Source organism: Barbus barbus (assembly GCF_936440315.1).
Source record: "Barbus barbus genome assembly, chromosome: 19".
NCBI lineage: Eukaryota > Metazoa > Chordata > Actinopteri > Cypriniformes > Cyprinidae > Barbus > Barbus barbus.
The window spans coordinates 9,317,015-9,337,678 of NC_136747.1; the positions used below are offsets into that span (position 1 = coordinate 9,317,015).

At 37.7% G+C, this 20,664-nt stretch overlaps 2 protein-coding genes across 3 annotated transcripts in view; both read right to left on the reverse strand.

Annotated features, from left to right (window-relative positions):
- LOC306884870 (neurensin-1-like) overlaps nt 1-9,856 on the reverse strand; it is a 181,138-nt gene extending 171,282 nt beyond the window's left edge. Inside the window, exon 1 of one of the 2 annotated variants that reach the window (XR_013785491.1) lies at nt 9,672-9,856. The gene's annotated coding sequence lies outside the window, so the exon portion shown is untranslated. The remainder of the gene's footprint in view (nt 1-9,671) is intronic. The other variant, XM_079441098.1, reaches the window with a different exon arrangement.
- A 2,848-nt stretch (nt 9,857-12,704) lies between these two features.
- LOC306885598 (transcription factor SOX-4-like) lies at nt 12,705-15,905 on the reverse strand. Its single transcript, XM_079442243.1, has one exon. The coding sequence runs from the start codon at nt 15,492-15,494 to the stop codon at nt 14,430-14,432; it is 1,065 nt and encodes a 354-aa protein (XP_079298369.1). The 5' UTR covers nt 15,495-15,905; the 3' UTR covers nt 12,705-14,429.
- Nucleotides 15,906-20,664: the final 4,759 nt, after the last annotated feature.

A 20,664-nucleotide genomic window follows, 5' to 3' on the forward strand; every position in this document is an offset into this window, starting at 1 on the left:
TTAATTAAGAACAACAATGAATCCATCTTTTGTTTTAGTTTTAAAAAGTGAAAGGTGTATAGATAAGCAAAACAGACAATTATCTTTTCTTATAAAACGTGAAACCAAGATCGCGAATTTGAAAGTGAAAACGCGCGAAAAAGGAATTCCTGTTCACAATTTAAACAACATAATACTGATGAAAAAGAACGAGTTGAATGTTGAACACTTTCGTTACCATATAACTATGATAAAAGTTCATTAGCATGCATTGATTAATCAAATGTTGTATCAAGAAAAAAAAAATTGCGACCAAATTATGTGCTCGTGCGACCAACTGAGAAAGTTAGTCGCAAAAGTGCGACAATTGGGAAGAATGAGTCTAGAGCACTGATGTGTGTTATATGTTCAGTATGATTTCGGAGTGATCACTAACTTGACTACGTCATCATTATACATACATGTGATGTATAAATGCTATATATATGGCGTTATAGAGAGTTACATTTACATTCAGCTTGTGTGCAGTTTTTATTTGGCCAAAAAAAAAAAAAAATTGACAATTTGCATGCCCTGCTGTAAATTTTGACCGGCTGATTAAAAACAAGCTTATTATTCTACACATTTAAACAATTCGGATAAGGTATCTAGAATTATTTATGGAGCAGATAAAATAAATATAAAAATGTATTAATCAATTATCATTTTGACCCTTTTCTTTATTTAAAGGCTGAAATGTGAGGTTTATGAAACCTTTTCAAAGTTTCCCTTGAACATGTCGCACATGTTATTAACTGTTGTCAATCATGCTGTCATTTAAAATCTGGACATCACTGTTATTGTTTTAGTGTATATGCAAACAAAGAGTCATTTTATTTGTTATTTGTTGATTTGCATATAGTGTGGGAATTGAAGATCGGATTTATATCCATTTTGCGGAGACACATTTATGTGGCCAAATGTAAATGGAACCATTTTTACAAATTATATAGATATTCAATCACTAAAAACACATTAAGTGCCCAGATGTAAACAGGCACGTTTTATGTCGTCTTTAACAAACACACCTGATTCCAATAACTTTATTAGCGGAGATCTCCATAAACCAGACCTGAAAGTGTCAGATAACAGAAATACAAAATGTGCGGTGCTGAGAGTCTGAAGGAGCAGGACTGAAAACCACTGATACAGATAGTACAACGTCAACATACTCCATCAAAATGACTAATGGCCTAGCACCACATTTCATTATTTTTCATAGATCAGGTCAAACTACTAAGCTGGATTTGTCCAGGCTGAGTAAGTCACTTTTTGATCTCTAAATAGTTGCCTAGAGGGGCACAATAAACTTTGTGTACAAAATGGTTGAAGGTACAGCACAGAAAGTCTAAGACTCAATGTGTGGCCGAGTTCCTTGAGGTCACAAACCTCATCAATGCTAAAGTAAACTTTGTTTTAAGCAGAGCTGGGTTTGTCCCCCTTAGCTAGTAAGCGATCAGCTATGACTGCACATACTTCAGAGCACATGGGCTGTTAGATGGTCATTACACACCATACTGAAAAGCCAACAGTGATGCATTAGTTGCTAATAATAAAAGAAGCACAGTGCACCACTCTAACACCCTTGACTGGTACCTTTTATAAAAGCACAAGTCTGCCACATGAATTTAGACACTTAATGAGACAGGATTCTCTTTGGCCCACCACAGCTAGAAAGGGATTAATTAAAAAAAGACAAGTGAAAAGGGTAAATGTCGCCAACAGTCTTCAGATCCTAAGAGAAGTCGTTGGAACTGCAGCATTAGGAATACAAATGTTAAAGTCGACTGAAGAACAACTCCATCCAATACTGCCAGCTCAGACTCCATGAGAAGTTTTAAAACCAATTAGTGAATATTGATGAAGCAACTGAAGGTATTAGGTGCCACTAATGAATTAGAGGCTAAGAGCTTAAGACCATTATTTCCAAAGTAAAAGGCTCCGCTGACAGACCACTACAAGCGTTGGACTTCACAAGTGACAGCTTTAGCAGTTACTTTTACACATAAAAATGCTTAATTACTTTATACGAGTAGAGAGTTGCTAAGGCTACACTGTAAAAAATAGCTGTAAAAATACAGGGAATTGTCTACAGTAATGTACCGTTCTGTCAATACAGTTAAATACTGTAAATGATAAAATATTAACAGCAAGCTACTCTTCAGTCTTAACGGTATAATACAGTTTTTTTTAGTCTAGGCAGACGTGTGATGTTGTTGCTTGAGCCCACTCATTACTCATCTGAGCAAACCCACGATGCATCAACTCCCATTAACACTCAAGAGGAGTGCACTCATGCAAGTTTAAAATTACTGATCTTTATTAACGAGAGAAAGAAGAATAAGCAGAATTAAAGATTTTTGTGAGCTGCAAGCATCGAAATGGATGGCGCATTCACCAGCTTGCTTTTCTACTCGCCGACTAAGGTAACGGTGATATTATTTACAAACCGTTATATATTTTTATTGAATTAAGTTACCAATAACAATTCAATTGTTTTATTTTCATATCCAGTGAACAGTAAACAAATCCGCTAATTAGCAAGCTTGTTCATTCGAGTTTAACTTTTGTTATTTTGCAATCTAATCAAATGTCCATGGTATATGTGATCATTAATTTAAGTTTTTTTGTCAAATCTGTGATAGACTGGGTTTTATTTTACCATTTGTTGTGCGGTTTATTGAAATGTGCACTAAAGTTATGCTAACAGTTATCATTATACCATAATAATTTTCTTATTCTGTCGGAGAACCTTAAAGATGGTCTGTGTTAGTCTAGTAAGATTATTTTGCTGATGCCTATATTTCATAATGTTTCTGAACATTAACTATTATTGTTGTCTAACAGCTAAATGAATAAATGTAATGTATAAATGTTGTCTGCATCAGTTGCTGGTGACGAAGTCACAATTGGAGGTTAGATCATCAGTATTGAAAGCCAGCTACTGTCTTCAACTTACAAAACCAAGAGAAAGCTACAAGGACATTGGAGTTTGTTCAAAGGTAAATAGTTGGATTTGTTTGCCCCTCTTCCCAGCTTTGTTCAGAAATAGTCGTTCTGTCTTTTTACCTCCCACCCCACCTCTCTTTCTTTATTTTTTCTCAAACAGTAGGACCCCAATTAATCTTTACTTGCCACACCTAACATCCCATATTTCTCTATTACTACATTTTAGGCACTTCATTGGTGTGAACCACGAAAGGGAAACAAAGGTCAGCCAAGTGACGGTGGTGTCGAAGACAGGGCAAGGTTTTATAAAAACCTTATGAACTTTCAGTGGGACAGTATTTAGTAAGGTGAAGTCACAAGTTCTGCAACCAGATGTCATAGCATTTTGTTGTGTTCAGTCCAGTCTCACTGGTGAAGTGGAAACGGTGTCATTAATAATTCTTTAATAAAAGCCTAATGTTTTAAAGCCATCTCTTGACCGAGCAATTTGTGTTCAAGTAATTGTGAGTTGTTTTTAATTTTAGAATGTACATTTTAAATGTAAAATTAAGCTTCTAGCAGTGTTACAATGTTAAGATCACATTCTACAGTACTTTTAATACATTTTACAGTAATAAAGAGCGTATTAAATTACAGTTGGAATACTAAAATATCAGTGTAATGACAGTATTATACTGTAAACCTTATATTTTCTACAGCATGGTACTGTAATTTTTTTTACCGTGATAAATTGTTGTAACAGATTACAGTATGTACACTGTAAAATTACAGCATTAAGCTGTTGAATCTAGCTGCCAGTAGTTTACTGTAATTTAACAGTGAATTTTTTTAGAGTGTACGTTCACACTGCAGTTGAATGTGGCCCATATTTTTTCCATCCACCACATGTGAAGCAGACCTGTTTTTTTAAATATGACATTTCACACTATTAAAGTACATTATGAGATCTGTTGATTATGTTGTCCATGTGAGTGCACACTTTTGAACAGCACTATATATAGTATAGTTCCAAACCCATAATATTAAGGTTCAACTTCAAAACAAAAATGTATATATTTTGAATATCATATTTTCACAAGACTTGGATTACACTGCTTGATGTATATGGATTCGTTTTACAATGCCTTTATAACCTTTTTGGTATCTTCTAAGTTTTGGTTACCCGGACTTTCAATGACAGTAACATCTCAGGTTTCATTAATTTGTGTTTCAAAGATGAACCAAAGTCTTATGGGTTTGGAACAACATGAGGGTGAGTAAAATATGTGAATTTAGATTTAACTACCCCTTTTCCTTTATTAATTTGTCCTCATATCATTAGGGATGTTATTCAGATATTAAAAACGTGCTCATCATAGAATATGTGCATTAAAGTCATTGTATGCCATATACTGCATACATGGGGTATTTGGTGCATGAGCATACAAGGGCCGCACTGCTGTCTTTATGACATAGCTTAAGTCCTAAGACAAGGATTTTCCGCCAACCCTAACCGAAAGAGTAATAAGTCTCGGATACGTGGTTCTTAATGGCCAGAAAGTCTCAGAGACTTTGCATGTCACGACCGGGATGCTTCCAACAAACCAGGTAATGGCTATAACTCATATTAATGCTCTGACCCCATTTAACCTTCCTTAGTGTAAAGAAATAATGCACATTTGGGTTTAAGTTGCCTCACACACCAGCCGACTGGATGGGGTCAGGAAAGAGTGTCGAACAATCCACACCCTCACTAGTGGCGTGACCTCCTGCGGATTGTGAACTGTCAGTACTCAGAAACACCCTCCGCCTACTTGCTCTAATGAATCTGCTATAATTCACAGGCACATTGGCAGATGTTCCAAAGGTCTGCCACTCTCTCATTTGTGCCGCCCACCTCAAAGCTCTCGTTTCAGATCGTACTCTCATAATCAGCCTCAGAGTGCTGAGTCTTCTCATCTTTTCGAAACCACCGCTCATTAACTAAAATCTTCTCATGGGAAAAATGTCTCTCGCCTTCCAGTTTAGGCGGCTCAGTTCCTTGTCAATACTGTACTCAGAGATGATTACTGTAAACTGTGAATTTAGATTGCAGTGAAGATTTTTAGTCTCTTTCCACCATGTGAAAGGCTCTCTGGGACTGGGTCTCCTGTAGTCCCAGTGCATTATTCAATCTTCCCTGAACCATGTGGAACTGCTTAAACACACACACACAGTGAGTGAAGCCAATCTCCAACGGTCACAGGACATTGACCTTCATCCTCAAGTGCAATATACAGTGATTGCTTTCACAGATGTGCTCTGTACTAACAAAATCTAAAGAGTTTCAGCAAGTCTTTTCCTTTTTGTTTATCTGTAATTCACACCCTCTCACATCTCATATTTTAGATTCAATCGTCTATATAGCCCTGCAATGCATACATTTTGCAAAAAAAAAAAGAAACTACAAAAAATTATATTCCATTCAGTTAGTCAATAAGTCAAATAAATAAGTAAAATAAATCAATAAATAAGTCACATAAATCAATAAATAAGTCAATAAGTAAATCAATCAGTCAATCTTGCAATTGTTTTTGAGTTAGCCACCTGGCAACAACGCTGTGAAATTCATTGCAGCAGACAGGGACAAATTGTCAATTTATTTCCAAAATTCATTTCAATGTTAAAGTATTTTGTATAATGTTATAGCATTTATTAAGATTTTATATTACCTTTAATCTTTATATTTTCAGCTTTTGTTACTTTTAGCTTTAATTTTTAATTTTGTAAATAATGTATAGTTAACTAAAACCATAAACCTATTTTTATTACTTGAAATAAACTTTAAATGAAACAATATTTAAAAAATTTATTAAATTATTCTATTCATTTATTTCTCAAACAAATAAAGAATTTAAATTACTAAAATGAGAACGTGTGAATAATATATATATATATATATATATATATATATATATATATATATATATATATATATATATATATATATATATACACACACACACATACATATATATACACACACACCTCACTAATAATGAAAAAAACCCTGGTTAACAATAACAACACTAGTCCATTTAATGCTTTAAAAGCCCTCTAAAAATAACTGCTAAATCATCACTTGTAATCAAATACTTACAAAAAGTATGGAGATTATCAAAAAAAAAAAATAAATAAAATAAATAAATAAAATTGTACACCTACAACTACAGTTTTGTACAGCACAAAGTTTGTACAGACATTAAATACAGCAGTTCAAGCTGAATTAATTGCTGGAAACTGTAAAGGAGAAGAAAAGTATGAAGTCTCACAAACCCGCAAGCTACAAAACGGCCAAAGTGCCAAACCATAGAAATTTGTCTCATTCAGCTCAAATTACATTTTCCACAGGAGTCGACTAATAAGGAAAAGGGAATAGCAGAGGAACATATCCAAGAAAACAGAAGTAATATGTAGGTGTCAGGGTGTGAGTGAGGAGCAGCAATGGAAAACAGGCAAGAAGAGCAGCAGGAGAGGAGGCTGTGCATGTCGTGTGCCGATCTGAACCATAAAGGGATTTTCTGATGAGAAAGCATGAGAGAAGATGGGAAGAGAGAGGAGGAGACAAGACTTCACAGTACAGTACAGAAATATCTGTGCTGCATTTGCATCGAGCTGTGAATAGAGCACCAGGTTCACGTGCAACTCACAACTGAGTCACTGATTCCTTTCTTTTTCTCCCTAGTTAGGCCCTGCATGATAAACAAACATTTAATAGACCAACAAACTCACGAAACCCCGTCAACTCCATTGAAAAACCCTATGAAGACCCATATGTGCTCTCAAAATGCACAAAAGTGTGAGAAACACAGGGCAGCCCCACTTCAAAACAACATGCTGTATTTATAACAAACTCCCGCAGAACAAAGCATCGGCGGGCAGTCGTGACGCAAAGCTACCCTTCAGCGTATGTGCGCATTCAAACCGCACATAAACATGACAAACATATACCAGTTGCTCCCAGTCATAAACCGACAGCTTGTCACATGAGAGCGCGGGAGAACTTCAGAAGTGGTGCGGCTGGGGCAGAGCCTGTGGAGCCCAGCCTGCGCATCCCCACGATTTAGCACCGTCAGCAAATTCGCACTCAGTTTCGGGACAGTAAAACATCAGGCTTTCTTGGCCGCGTGGAGAGAGATAGACGGGGAGAAAGTAAATCAAAGCATATACACTGACAGAAACTCAGTCTAATTTCAAAGGCCTCCACCAAGATCTTGACAAGGCCCTAAGATACCAAACTATTAAAAACATACGGGGGTGCCAAAACAACCGCTGTGATGCTGGGAAGAAAATTAATGCTGCGGATGATGCCTGATGTCACGGCGCAGCCGGAGCGCTTTTACTCCAGAAAACCTCTGAAATCTGAAATTAATTTCTGAAATAAAGACCCTTGTGCTGAACAGATGCATAACTACACTGGAAACCGTGGTGGGGGTGAAGCGTTTTCGGTTCATGTGCCTCATCCTAAAGTACGTCTGCGAGCAAGAAGGTGTCTATTTACCTTTCCACTAAGGAGACAGAAGTGGGCTCATGAGTTCAATAGCGCTGCCAACAGCAGCATTCGCTTCTCTACCACTACCTCTCACACACACTATGATTTATGGGTAGTAATTACTTCACTGCCGGTGACATCATCTCACCACGCTTCCCGCACAAAAGTGACTAATTAGCTGTGCTGTCTTCTGATGCCTGCAATGTCTTTTTTTCTCCTATTTTTTTTTTTGTATGGAAGACAAGGCATGTCAAAACAAGACATTTCAACATCCCAAGGCAACACAGCCATCTCTGTAGCAACCTAAGCAGGCATACATTAATACAGCGTGTCTGTTGTGCTCTCACACACACAAACACAGCACTAAACCCCGGCAGACGGCTTCTAAACAGTTTGCTCAAAGAACAAATGCAGTGCATGATGGGGGGAAAAAAAATGTATTTGGACACTTTGGCTGCATGTGAAATCGCATACACTCTAAGTAGGTACTTTTTTGAATAAGTAGTCCAATTACTTCTAAATAAGAGCTAAATTAATGCGTGTAGTGTATTTTAATTCAGAAGTACTTCATCACTCGTGTCGTCATTGTCATGTGACATACTACCATCAGTTGCGTCGCTTCACTGTCATTCACAAACCCGCTCCCGTGGCCTCATGGGATACATTCTCAGAAAAAAAGGTACAAAAGCTGTCACTAGTGCAGCACCATTTCAAAAGGTACACTTTTGTACCTTATTTACCCCTAAAAGTTGCATATGGTTAACTTAAAGATACATTGTGTACATATTAGCACATATATTAGTACTTTTTATAGGTTTTGTGCCTTTTGTACCACAGTGTTGAATTTCATCCGTAGTAGGACATTAATATACTTTTTGCCTTTTTTTTATTACAACTGGATACTCGTACTCTTCTCAAATACTGTTTTTCACCAACTATAGTATGAAAGTATGCATATTCAAATTTCATTCAAAGATCATTATAAACTACACCTGTGGTTAGGGCACCTATGGGGACTTCATACATCCTTTAAAAATCAACTGGTTAAAATTAATTGCAAGAAAGTCCAAGAAAAGTAAGGTTAGAAAGGCTTTTGACACTTGCTTTTATTTCTCTCTCTTTGTATTGCACATTACTCTTTTCTTATTAAACAGAACAGCTTGTTTTCATTGTGACGCATCCATAGGCCTCAGTGCCATCAATTTTAAAATAGCTACTGTGTACTTCATGGGTGGAAAAACTAAGAAAAACAACAATCTTCTTCGTAATCTTAAACAAGTGTGACCTACGGATTTTATGACTTTATTAAGTACCAAGAACACCCATAATCATCATCATATACTGTACTGTACAAACAGTGACCTCAACGTGATTTATTTTATGATCCTGATGTTTAAAAGGGGATTGCAAAAAAAAAAAAAAAACATCCAAAAAATATATATTAAAGTTCACCATTTTATTAAGCAATAAGAGATTTGGTCTGCAATTAAACTTGAATTTGCACCTTCTGATAGTGTTACTCACTTTGTGGTCATTTATATTTAAATGACCCGTTTCCACCTTTCTCGGATTTTTTTCCTGATTAAAATTACATGTTCAAATAATAATAATAACCTTTAAGAATATTTCAATAATAACAAATAAATCGAAAAATATAAATACTTTAATTATTGTCACAAGTTACAGATGGAACCATTCTAGATGTCAAAATATAATAAAAAAAAGTAATACAACGCAGACTGTCATTTAAAAATAATAATAATAATAATAATAATCAGAACTGCTACACAAAATTACTGAAAAAACAACTAGACTACCTGTTGCTAACCTAATTCTCGGCAAAACATGAATAACCTGATTTCTAATGATAAAAAACCGAATTAATATGATAATACGGTTTAAGACAGATGGACCCAGATGCACGTGAGTTCATTCTTTGTTGATTATTCCTCGTGTTAATTGTGATGAGTAAATAAAATTCCCAAACAGGCCAGGTTTATGAGAAGTCATCCAGTAAGTTACTGATATTCCATTCAGTTATTGAGTTCTCATCCCAGTGTCGCGTGGCCAAGTGCAGTTTGTGAGCAGTCAGTTCATAACATGATGAACAAAGGAATACTCCATTCCCCCTTTGTGCTCAATGTTGAGAGCAGACGCACCAAAACTCCCGCTAAAATATTCCAAAATCATTTACCTATGTCAGGAAGTTTTCCTCCAAGAGTTTTATCTTAAAACGTGTGAAAGTCCACTGAGGCGTGATCCCGTTTTGTCGTTAAAATCCAAAAGCGCAAAACTTTCAGCGACCGTATGTTTTTATTGATGATAGTGCATTGTCTGCACGTGCTAGACAGCTCGCTTGACCACGCCCCTTTCACCCATGACCCCACCCCTTGTCCAATACCATGCACTTAACGGAATTACACCTATATACGTTTGTGAAATTTGTCTACGTTTTTAAATTATTTTTTTAATAATAATAATTATTATTATTATTATTATTACTATTATATTGTTGTTGTTGTCTATATATTTGATAACAGAGCACTCATGGATCTTTTCTTAACAGTATATTTAGAGATGTGAAATATGATTCACCTTCTGCCTACATCAATGAATATACTTAAGGTCACTTACTGTATTGAGGGCTTGTTTTTTAGTAAATTGCTTTAGGGTGGTTATATAGATAAATATACATTTATGACAGCTTATTGGACTGTATTAGTGACATGTAGTGCCAACCATAGTATGTGGATAAGTGTAAATGTTACTAATCTCACTAAGTGCACCAATTTGAACCATCTGTGCTGCCTTCTGTTAATGCATAGTGTGTGTGTGTGTGTGTGTGTGTGTTTGTGTGTGTGTGTGATCTTGTTAATTAATTTTATTTAATACATAAAGCAGGAATTATGGATTATACACACACATATATATATATATATATATATGCACACGCATACAAAAAAAAGATCATTAAAAAATGCATTAAAGATTATTTAGTACTGCCCTGAATAGACTAATTCACACATTTCACAAGACAAAATAGAATATTAAAAAAAGATTAAAAATGACTCCCTTCAAAAGTTTGCATGCTCTTATTTTTTAATAAGAGGTTATTATTAATTTATTATTGTACTTCAGATGCTACAGAAGATATTCACATGTTTCTCAGAAGGCAAAATAAGTACAACACTGATCATATTGAAAAAAGTTTTATGTTATGTAAAATAGCTTTTCAGGGCAGAACTAAAATTAAGAATGATTAAAAAAAATGATAACAATATGCAATATTTATTATCCCTTTTATTTAAAGTAATTATGCAACATTTGTGTATGTGTATTTGCGTGTATGTATATATCTATATATATGTATATGTATATGTATATGTACATATATACATACACACACACACACACACACATATACAGCTTCAAACTTTGCCTGTGTCACTGACTCCAGATAACAAGTCAGTACATTGCAAGAAACATGGATACATGAGCTTCCAGCCGGCACCCCAACACAATCCATCATCCAAGTCTGCTAGACAGACTGATACATTCATATCTTAACTTTGCACAACTGTGGTATTCAAACGGCTTCCTGTCTCTTTTCTCATTTGAGGGATGTAAACAGATTAACACAAAATCTTTCGAGAGCCCCCTCCCCGTTCCCGACACAAACCAGTGCACCCAGAAGGAATTAATTGGTTTCAGCAGTCATCCCTGCTGAACAATCCACTTGAGCGCCCCCAATGTAGCCTCCCGGCAGAGACATCTCATCTGTCTCACACTCCTCCCCCACAGAGCCCATGTCTAGACCCTCTTGCTGCAGTGTGCATCCGTGCTCACATTCGACTAGGGCATTAGGTTCACACCCTGCGCTATCAGTCGGGATGATGCTAGATAATGACTCAAACTCAGAGTTGCTGGAGCACTCAGCTCTTGAGGCACGGACAAACCATCTGATCTCTTTTTTTCCCCTCATGTAAACATGGCGTATTGCAGGCATGTAATGTGATTATTGCATGTTTGTAATGTCTGGATCGCCTCTGATAGCTGCTTACCCACTTGCCTGTGTCTGATTGTGAAAGGAAAAAAATGTGTGTGTGTGTGGGGGGGGGGGGGTGAAACAGAATAGGCCTGACTGTCAATCTTTTGGCCATGCATCGCTTCATATGTCTCGCATAGAGTGACATACAAAAGCAGAGCTGGTGCAGGTGACTGTGTAAGTGGTATTAATAAATAATATTAATTATCAGCTATTTTAGACTAGAAAGCATCAAAATCCTGATACACAGATGACCTTGTTGAGCACTCATATACACTCTCTGAAAAAAAAGGCATAAAACTGGGGTCGTATGCTCTCAAAAGGTATTAATATGAACAATTTTGGTACTAATATGCACACTTTAGGTACTAATATGCACATTTAAAATATTAATGTACCATTTAGGGGCAAATAAGGTACAAATATTGACCTTTTAGCTTTTTCTTTATTGCTCTGCAGTGCAAAGGTTGCAGTACAAATATCTGTGGCAACAGCAAAAAAAAAAAAAAAAACATTGTATGGGTCAAAATTATCAATTTTTCTTTTATGCCAAAAATCATTAGGATATTAAGTAAAGATCATGTTCCATGAAGATATTTTGTAAATTTCCTAGCATAAATATTTCAAAAGCTAATTTTTGATTAGTAATATGCATTGCTAAGAACTTCATTTGGACAACTTTAAAGGCAATTTTCTCAGTATTTTGATTTTTTTGCACCCTCAGATTCCAGATGTTCAAATAGTTGTATCTCGGCCAAATATTGTCCTATCCTAACAAACCATACAACAATGGATGTATTTATTCAGCTTTCAGAATATGCATAAATCTCAATTAAAAAACAAATTACACTTATGACTTAATATTAAGAACCTTTTTCCACTATTATGAACCTTTTGTGGAAAGGAAAGAGAACCTTTGATCCCAGTAAAGAACTTGTATTTTTAAGTGTGTAGACCATAAATTGTCCTGTGGTTACTTTGTGGTAAATCAGAGTGTGATACTGAATCAATCAGAAATGGGTGAAGCCATTTTCTGTTTTAGTGTTGCCGAAATGACTGTGTTTTTCCTTTGTGGGGCAGTACTGGTCTCAAATGCACATGGTGCAGAATTATTCTTTAGTTTTGTGTAGTGTTGAATTCTATTAAAAGAAATAAAATATGAAGACAAAGAGTCGTGCAACTGACGTTCAGTTCCAGCTGATTTTATTTCCTTCTTGGAAAAAGACAAAGTTCTGTACAGAGGTCTGACAGGCAGTGACTTGACACAATTGGCTGGCTTTTGAGTCCACTACTCAAATGTTGAGATATGGTATGGCAAGACAAAACAATATTGTACACAGCATATTGCACAAAATGAAACAATAAAACATATCTATATATTCCAAAAGTCATGAACAACACTCTTAAACATAGGGATGTATAAAGATATATGTTCTTGTTCCTGTCATGATATATCATCGTCAGACATAAACACGCAATCTTTTACTTATTTTACACTCAATGTACATAGAAATCTTCATGTTGATCCTCTGCCTTAAACACAACTGCTCTACATAAACCTGAATTCAGAAATACAAAATGCTATTCGCCATGCCATAATATACTAAAACAATTAGCTACATTTAGCCAACAAGTAGAAAAGATTAAATATCCTTGTACAATTATGGAGTGAAGACGTACTTCATTGTTTATGAATTAGGCATTTCGACCGTATCTGTAATTCCATCCAGTGGTTCAAACCGAAACGTGTCATTATAAAAGCACAAAGAAATTGGCATTCAAAAAGTACAGCATCCCCAATAAGGATGCGATAAATCGCAGCTGTCGCTGCTGCAGCTACATACAACCTCACTCAGCGCGCGCATCGTAGGCTAATGACGATTGGTCGTTGAAATGCAGATACTGTCTCTTTAAGAAGCCTGTGGATTGACACTGTAAACATGTTTAGGGGGCAGATTTGGGAGACAACCCAACCCCCTGGCTTTAAAAATCGGAAATCCAAACAGCGATATTCACCGATTGACACCCCCTCGATAGATTTTGTACAAAAATACACTCAGAAAATAATGAAACATTTAATCTCCGTTCCATGTGAGAAGTCATCAATTAAATAATACGAAACAAGTCTAGCCCTTCCGCGAGACAGACGGACATGTGCATGTGTAGCCTATACACACAACAGACTGACTAGAACACAAGTGACGGAGGGGAAGAGAGGAGCAATGTTTGGCCATTATAAATACATCGATATAAAAATGCCAGCGCAGAAAAGTTACGAGGATGAAAAAGTAAAAGGCAGAGAGAGAAGGAGAGAGAGAGAAAACGCTCCTCGGATGAATTTTGGTCCTGATTTGTAGTGTAAAGAGTCGAATCATCTGAGTTGCGTCTGAATCCTGATGTCATGACGACAGGAAAGCTGGTGATTGTGTTTGTTTTTGCGTCTCATGTGGCGTTGCCATTCAGTTTCAATGAATCAACACCAGTTACGCTTCTCAACAACCTTATATCGTAATGAAAGCATGCGATGCTGGTCTAACACACGATTCTGGTAAACAACCTCAAGCGCGAGCAAACTGCTCTCCATTCAGTACCTCCATCGAAACAAGGATATGACCAGACTTGTCTTCTGTTTAAAATCGTCCCTTTTAAAAGTCAAGGAGGGCGCACAGCGTGAACTCGCCACCGCGCAATGCCCTTCTCGCCTGCGTCCAAAGCGCGCCTCCTTCTAGCACCAAACGAGCAAGCTAAGCACTTTCATCTGCACTCTTGTCAGTGGATAATGAGAACCCACAGTTTCTGATGCATGATAAACACGAGGAATCATGTCGTTGACTCGTCGTCTGACTCGTCTCGGAGGATTTTGCAGCCCTCCAGTCATTTTTCAATTTGTCCCTTCACTACTAGCGCTCAATAAGTGAACACCAAGTTGGATATTGTCGATTCGAGCCAGTCCCCTAATATCAACTCGCTCACCTCTGGGGTGCAGTAGTCGGGGAATTCAAAGTGCGAGCCGGAGCCCGACTCAAAGTTGAACTCCAAATCTCTGTCCAGAGGCGCGGTGCCAAAGGTGCTGAAGCTGTCAAAGCCGGGGCTGGGGTCCGCCAGCTCGTCCTCGAACTCCTCATCCGATGAGGACGACTGCGAGGAGGACGAGTGCGAGGCGGAGGGCGTCGGAGACGGCGCGCGGGTGTACTTGAAGCGCGCGGCGGGCTCCGCGTCTTCCTTTCCGCTCGCAAGCCCGTCCTCGTAGAGGCTCAGCGGGTCGCTGGATTCCGCCGAGCTGCTCAGAGTGGGGCTGGCCGGCACGGCGACGGAGGGCGGGCTGCTATCGGAGCTGCACCCCCCGAATGCATGCCCGCGCTTTGCTGGTTTCTCGGGGATTTGTTTGGCGGCGGACGCGGACCTGGACTTGTAGAGAGTGTGGTGGTCTGCGGGGACGGAGTGGGAGGTCAGCTCAAGCGCCGTGGACTTTCTGTGCGTCCTGCTGAGAGTTTTGGAGCTCTTTTTGGAGGCAGACTTCGCGCCGGGGCTGCCGCTCACGCGCTCCGCCTTCTCCCCAGTCTTGCCGCTGGATGACTTCACCTTCTTCCGAGGTCGATATTTGTAGTCAGGATAGTCTGCCATGTGCTTGAGCCGCAGACGCTCGGCCTCGCGGATGAAGGGGATCTTGTCGCTGTCTTTCAAAAGTTTCCAGCGCTTGCCGAGTCTCTTGGAGATCTCCGCGTTGTGCATGTCCGGCGACTGTTCCATAATCTTGCGCCTCTCTATCTGCGACCAAACCATGAATGCGTTCATTGGCCTCTTGATGTGTCCCGATGGGGTTTTGCACCAGGCGATGTCCATTTTATCCCCAGCCGAGTTTGGAGAGCCGGGAGTCGGGGAGGCGTCCATGTCAAGGTCCATCTCCCCAGAATCAGTGGAATCGCCGGGGAGCACGTCTCTGTTGTTGCTGATGTGCGTCTGCTCCACCATAGCCAGGTCTGTGCCTTAACAGTCTTAACTTTTAATTGCGCACAAAAATCCTACACGTGCTGCAGCTTGAAACCCTTGGAGAGCGCTAAGAGTTTCTTCTTCACAATATGATTCAGTCAGTGTGGAAACAAAGTTGCTGCTGCTGCTGACTGACTCTTGGTTCCACAAAGGCGCATATCCCCGTCAGGAGCTCTGTCAAGTCCCGGCAATGTCGTCAAATCAACAGTCTGCCGTTCAACTGCCGGTTCGACTGAAAACGAACCCAGAGTGCGCTCTGGACGCGAAGTATCTGAAGCCGTTCAATGGAAACGGACAAGTGTCTTCAGCATAGTTTGTCGTATGACCATGCGGTAGGTTTAGACGACTGCACTTTTTCATGCTCTGAGCTTCCTATCACCCTTCACAACTTTCAATACTTCTGCTAAACCGCCTCACAAGGATTTATCCTTTTCCGAAGGTATAAAGGAAAGAGAATCCAGCCAATCAGCTGTTGTCACTAGCCTATCCTTAGCCAAAGCCACGCCCCGTCGCTGTCCATTGGCTGAATATAGTATCTAATAATAATCGGCGCGTGCAATGAGAAGCTTTCTGTCTGACCTCATTCCATCTACACTGCAAACTTAGTTTTAAAGGCGCATTATGTACTCCCCCTTTCCTAGATCGCAGGCAGAATTTGGCAGGGGTGCCTAAGTTAGGATAAGCAATTCTAATGTTCGATTATGAGCGATAACACGGATTAAATCCAAGGATTGTTAAATCCAGTTTTTCACAATCAAGCGTTTGCTTTGACTTGCATGAATCATCTGTAAATTATTACTTACAACATTAAATTGCTATATGAGTGTAATTTCTCTAAAAAAAACAAAATTATCGCTCATTTATTAATATTAGACATACGCAGCGCTGTGCGTTATTTATTTCTACACAAAGACAGCATTGCGCGCCCACATGCCACGCGCTTCTCCATTCAAAGGCAGCATGTTCTTGTTTGTGTTGGTAGCTCGCGCTCTGGTTGCCGGATTTCAAATAATATATAGGCTATATATATATATTTTTTTTTTTATTATTTTTACGGATAGCCTAATTTTCAGCGATGTATAGGCCTGTTTCTTAAACAGTCCATTTTATTTATCACACCCTTCCAAATTGTGTATTTTTAGCTACTAGAATGAAGCAGAATGCAGTCACACAGCAAACAGTCAAATGAAAGAGGTGAAGAAACAGCATTTGGCGTCATGACTCCCTCTCGTTTATGCCTCTAGATGGCATAGTAGAGCCAAAATAAGGCTGAAAACATTAGTTGTTATTCCACACAGAAGGTGTCTGCTCTGAATAACTGTTTAACCAGATAAAACAGATCTGAATATGCATTACGTAATCAAGTAATCTATTGTGAATAGAAAATAACAACAAAAGGCAAGCATCTCGAGTCCATTCTCACATTATTGTGAGATGTGAAGATGAAGTGATGCATCTCCACTATCTCTGCTAAGCAGACAGTGACTTCCTAAACCCTGAATCAATATAACTGAAATCAATAGTTTGGTGACCTAATAGCTGAAGTATTCTGAGTTTGAAGAATTGTTAACCATTTACAACACCAAAAGTACACAGTGTGCATGAGATTCTCTAAGGCAATTCTGAGGCCATATGATTTTGAATACAGTAATCAAACACCCTTGACTGTTTAAACAGGTGTGCCGGGAGAGAATGCACCCTAGCTTACCTTATCGTGTCTCATCACAGGGACAGATGGCCACCCTGCTACACTAACGGTTATTTACTTTAGCGGTTACACCTCAACAGCAACGCTATAGGCCACACAAGCACTATTTTCTCCAAGTGAGTCACAGGTGAGTACTGCCTGAATGCATTGTACAATTTGGAATTTGTCTCACCATTCTAACATATATTTTCATTTGTTTATAATCCGGATAACCACAACAGGTGCTTTATATCAGTCGCTGTGTTGTTTAAGAAAGGCAAACCCATTTTTTTATGCGCTAGTCAATTTTGAGGTTTTGAGCAATTTGGCTTTTGATAACATCTTGTTTCTAGTGGAAACTAGTGAAAAGAGAACATCCTAAATACTTTTTACTTTAGTGTTTATTGTATTGCACTTTATCTATTTTTGTCTGTACATTTCAAAACCTATATTTAATGTATACATGTATATATACATGATATATAATTTTACGTATCATTAAAGGCCTTTTTCTCAAAATGAGTTTTAAACAGTCTACTCAGATAATATTATAATTTTTATTCAAATTTTGAATCATTTTTTATATTTGCAATTTGCATTTTAATTTTAAAGTTTTAGAAATTGTGTTGTGTTTGGCATGTCATTTTTAGTTGTTATAGTGTAGTTATATATTTTTTAAATAGTTTTAATTTCAGTTTTATGTATCTATAATAACCCTGTTTTTCAGAGCCTTAAATCTCCACTTACATCCACCAAACTTCACATTTTCATATCCATATCTATATTCTGAAGGTTTTTGCTGTGGGGTTATATTTTATTCCTGAAAAAGATGATCAAAATGAGTTGTTTTTCTGGTTGATATTAAAAATCTGGAGTGATATTAAACAATACAAACAAAATTCCCTCTATAAAAAAACTTTAAAAAAGACACTTTTTTGAATCTGCCGTTATCCGATGTTCAATTTTCTGTTCTGGAAATTTATAGAAATTAGTGCACATTTAATTAAACATTGCCTGATTTGCATATTTAAACATAAAATTTCAGAAAAACTTTGAAAAAAAAAAAAATCTTAATGTAATCAGTGAACTGGAGAAATATACAATTACTTTTTTTACCCTATTCACCTGGGGTGTCATTTTAGAAAACAAACCTACAGGATAAAATTCTCATGCAATTGCCATCAAAACATGAGCTTCAACAGAAGGATCAAACATGGACAAATCCACTCATAATGACAGTATTTGATCTCATAGGCTGAAATGAGAAGCTTTAGTAATGGTCTGGTGACACGGCGCACCGACGGCAGCATGCTTAATTCACTCATTCACTCCCCACTACCACAGTGTTCAATCCAAACCCCACTCCTCAAGCTTGGCTGAGTGTTGCCATGGAAATCCTGACTGTTTGCTCTCAAAACACATCCAGACAAGAAAGTACATGATCTCGCCAGTCTTAGCCCAGCGGAGCTGAACTACACGCTCGACGAGGACACGGGAACGTCCTTATCAATCCTGCAGCCTATATCAAACGCACACACACACACAAACAAATATTAATGGATTTGCATAGATGTCAATCATATGGCTTGGGGTTTATAGAGGGTTTATGAAAATGAGCTCTTCCTGCAGTTGCCAGGAAGATGAATTGGGGTGGGGAACAGTGCAGACAGTGTGTACACTGAGGTCAGATGGTAGTTGGAGCCGTTATGACACGGTCTGGAGGAACGTGCCTCTGAGTTATTCATTACATTCTTTCTGTCCCATCATTGCTGCCTTCCTCATTACCAGGCTAATTTCTCCAGCCTCTCTGTGCCGCTGCCATCGCACAATGGAGCCTTTGTGTTTGTGTGTGTGAGAGAGATGGCTGAGCTCCTGTTCAACTGAAACTGTCCAACCTCACCCGAGCAGGTATTCCTTTTAGCCTTTAAAGTTGTGTTTGCCATCTGTATAGCTTTAAGTTCTCACAGTCTCACTTGAAACTTGTGCTGAAAGGTCACCCAGATGTCTTTCTCTTGCTTTAGTGGGAACTTGTTTGTGGTGAGGTCACCCAGATAACTTGCACCAAACAATCAAAACGGTTACAGCCAATTGTCCAGCTCAGCAGATTATTTCCCCCGGAGCAGAACACTGAGGTAAGGACATGAGTCTTGACAGCTTATCTTTCACACGGCTTTACTTCCCCATTGCTGCAATAAATCAGGAATGGCGGCCAAAGACACGCCTCCTTTTTCAGGTTTCACGCGTTTCTAAAGAGCTTCCAAGAACAGTATAACGTTTATCTCGATAGCATTGCTTCATCAGCACAACTATTCTCAAAAGTAGTTTCATGTTATTTATGAGCCGATGTATTTGCTCGATAAAGAGACCGTAGGAAAACGGAACAGCATTTGTTGGAAAGATTCCAGTCGTGATATAATCATGTTCATTTGTTTAAAGTGTTACCAACCGTTGGACTATAAACTGAAGTGATGCTAATTAAAGACCAACCGACATTATGACACCAGTATCATTGTTCATCCAGAGACGTGTTTATTTCAGTTCATTTATTTTCAGCTAAATGTTATTTATTAGGTGGGTGAATCATGAAACGTGCCAGGAGATTTATTTCACTCTAAAACCAAAGGAAAAAGGCATACGAAATGAAAGCCTATTAGGACCATTAAGATTTTTTACATTGTGCTATTATTTGCATGACAATTAAACACTCCCCCGCAGTTCTCATTAGTGTAATGTCAGAAAAAATAATCCCTTTCTTATTATCATAATGTGAAAAAGAATGATATATTGTTTGAATTTTAAAGTGTTTGCATATCCTTGCAGTTTTGGATTTACATCATTGCCTTCATCATTAAGAATTATTATAATTTTTTTAGTAAAGTAATAAAATCAGTGCATTACTGTAAATGAGAATCTAATGAGAATCAACATTAAGAATAAAAAGTAAATATATTATGAGAATTTTTGTTGTTGTTGTTGTTTTAGTTTTTGAGGAATTAATTTAGCAAAATATTGTGTCTCAAAATTAGGCTGTGTTATCTTTATGCAAAATAAAATTTCATTTATTCCCCATAGATTTATGGGGAAATGTGATTTATTTTTTTAGTTTTTCTAGATTTATTAAAGGATTTCATGGGGGAAAAAAATTTGAATTTATTGCTTTTTTTTTTTTCTTTTTCTTCACTTTTGTCTCAAGCTGCTTAAACTTGATCTCTTATTTAGTAAACACTGGAGGTTTTACTCAAGATAATGAATAGATATTGTGTCTTTTCTTTCTTTCTTTCTTTCTTTCTTTCTTTCTTTCTTTCTTTCTTTCTTTCTTTCTTTCTTTCTTTCTTTCTTTCTTTCTTTCTTTCTTTCTTTCTCTCTCTTTCTTTCTTTCTTTTACAGAACCGTTAGGTATTATGTTTCTTTTAATATTTCAGTGTGTATTTGGTTGTAAACATCAAACTCAACAGCACCTTCGGA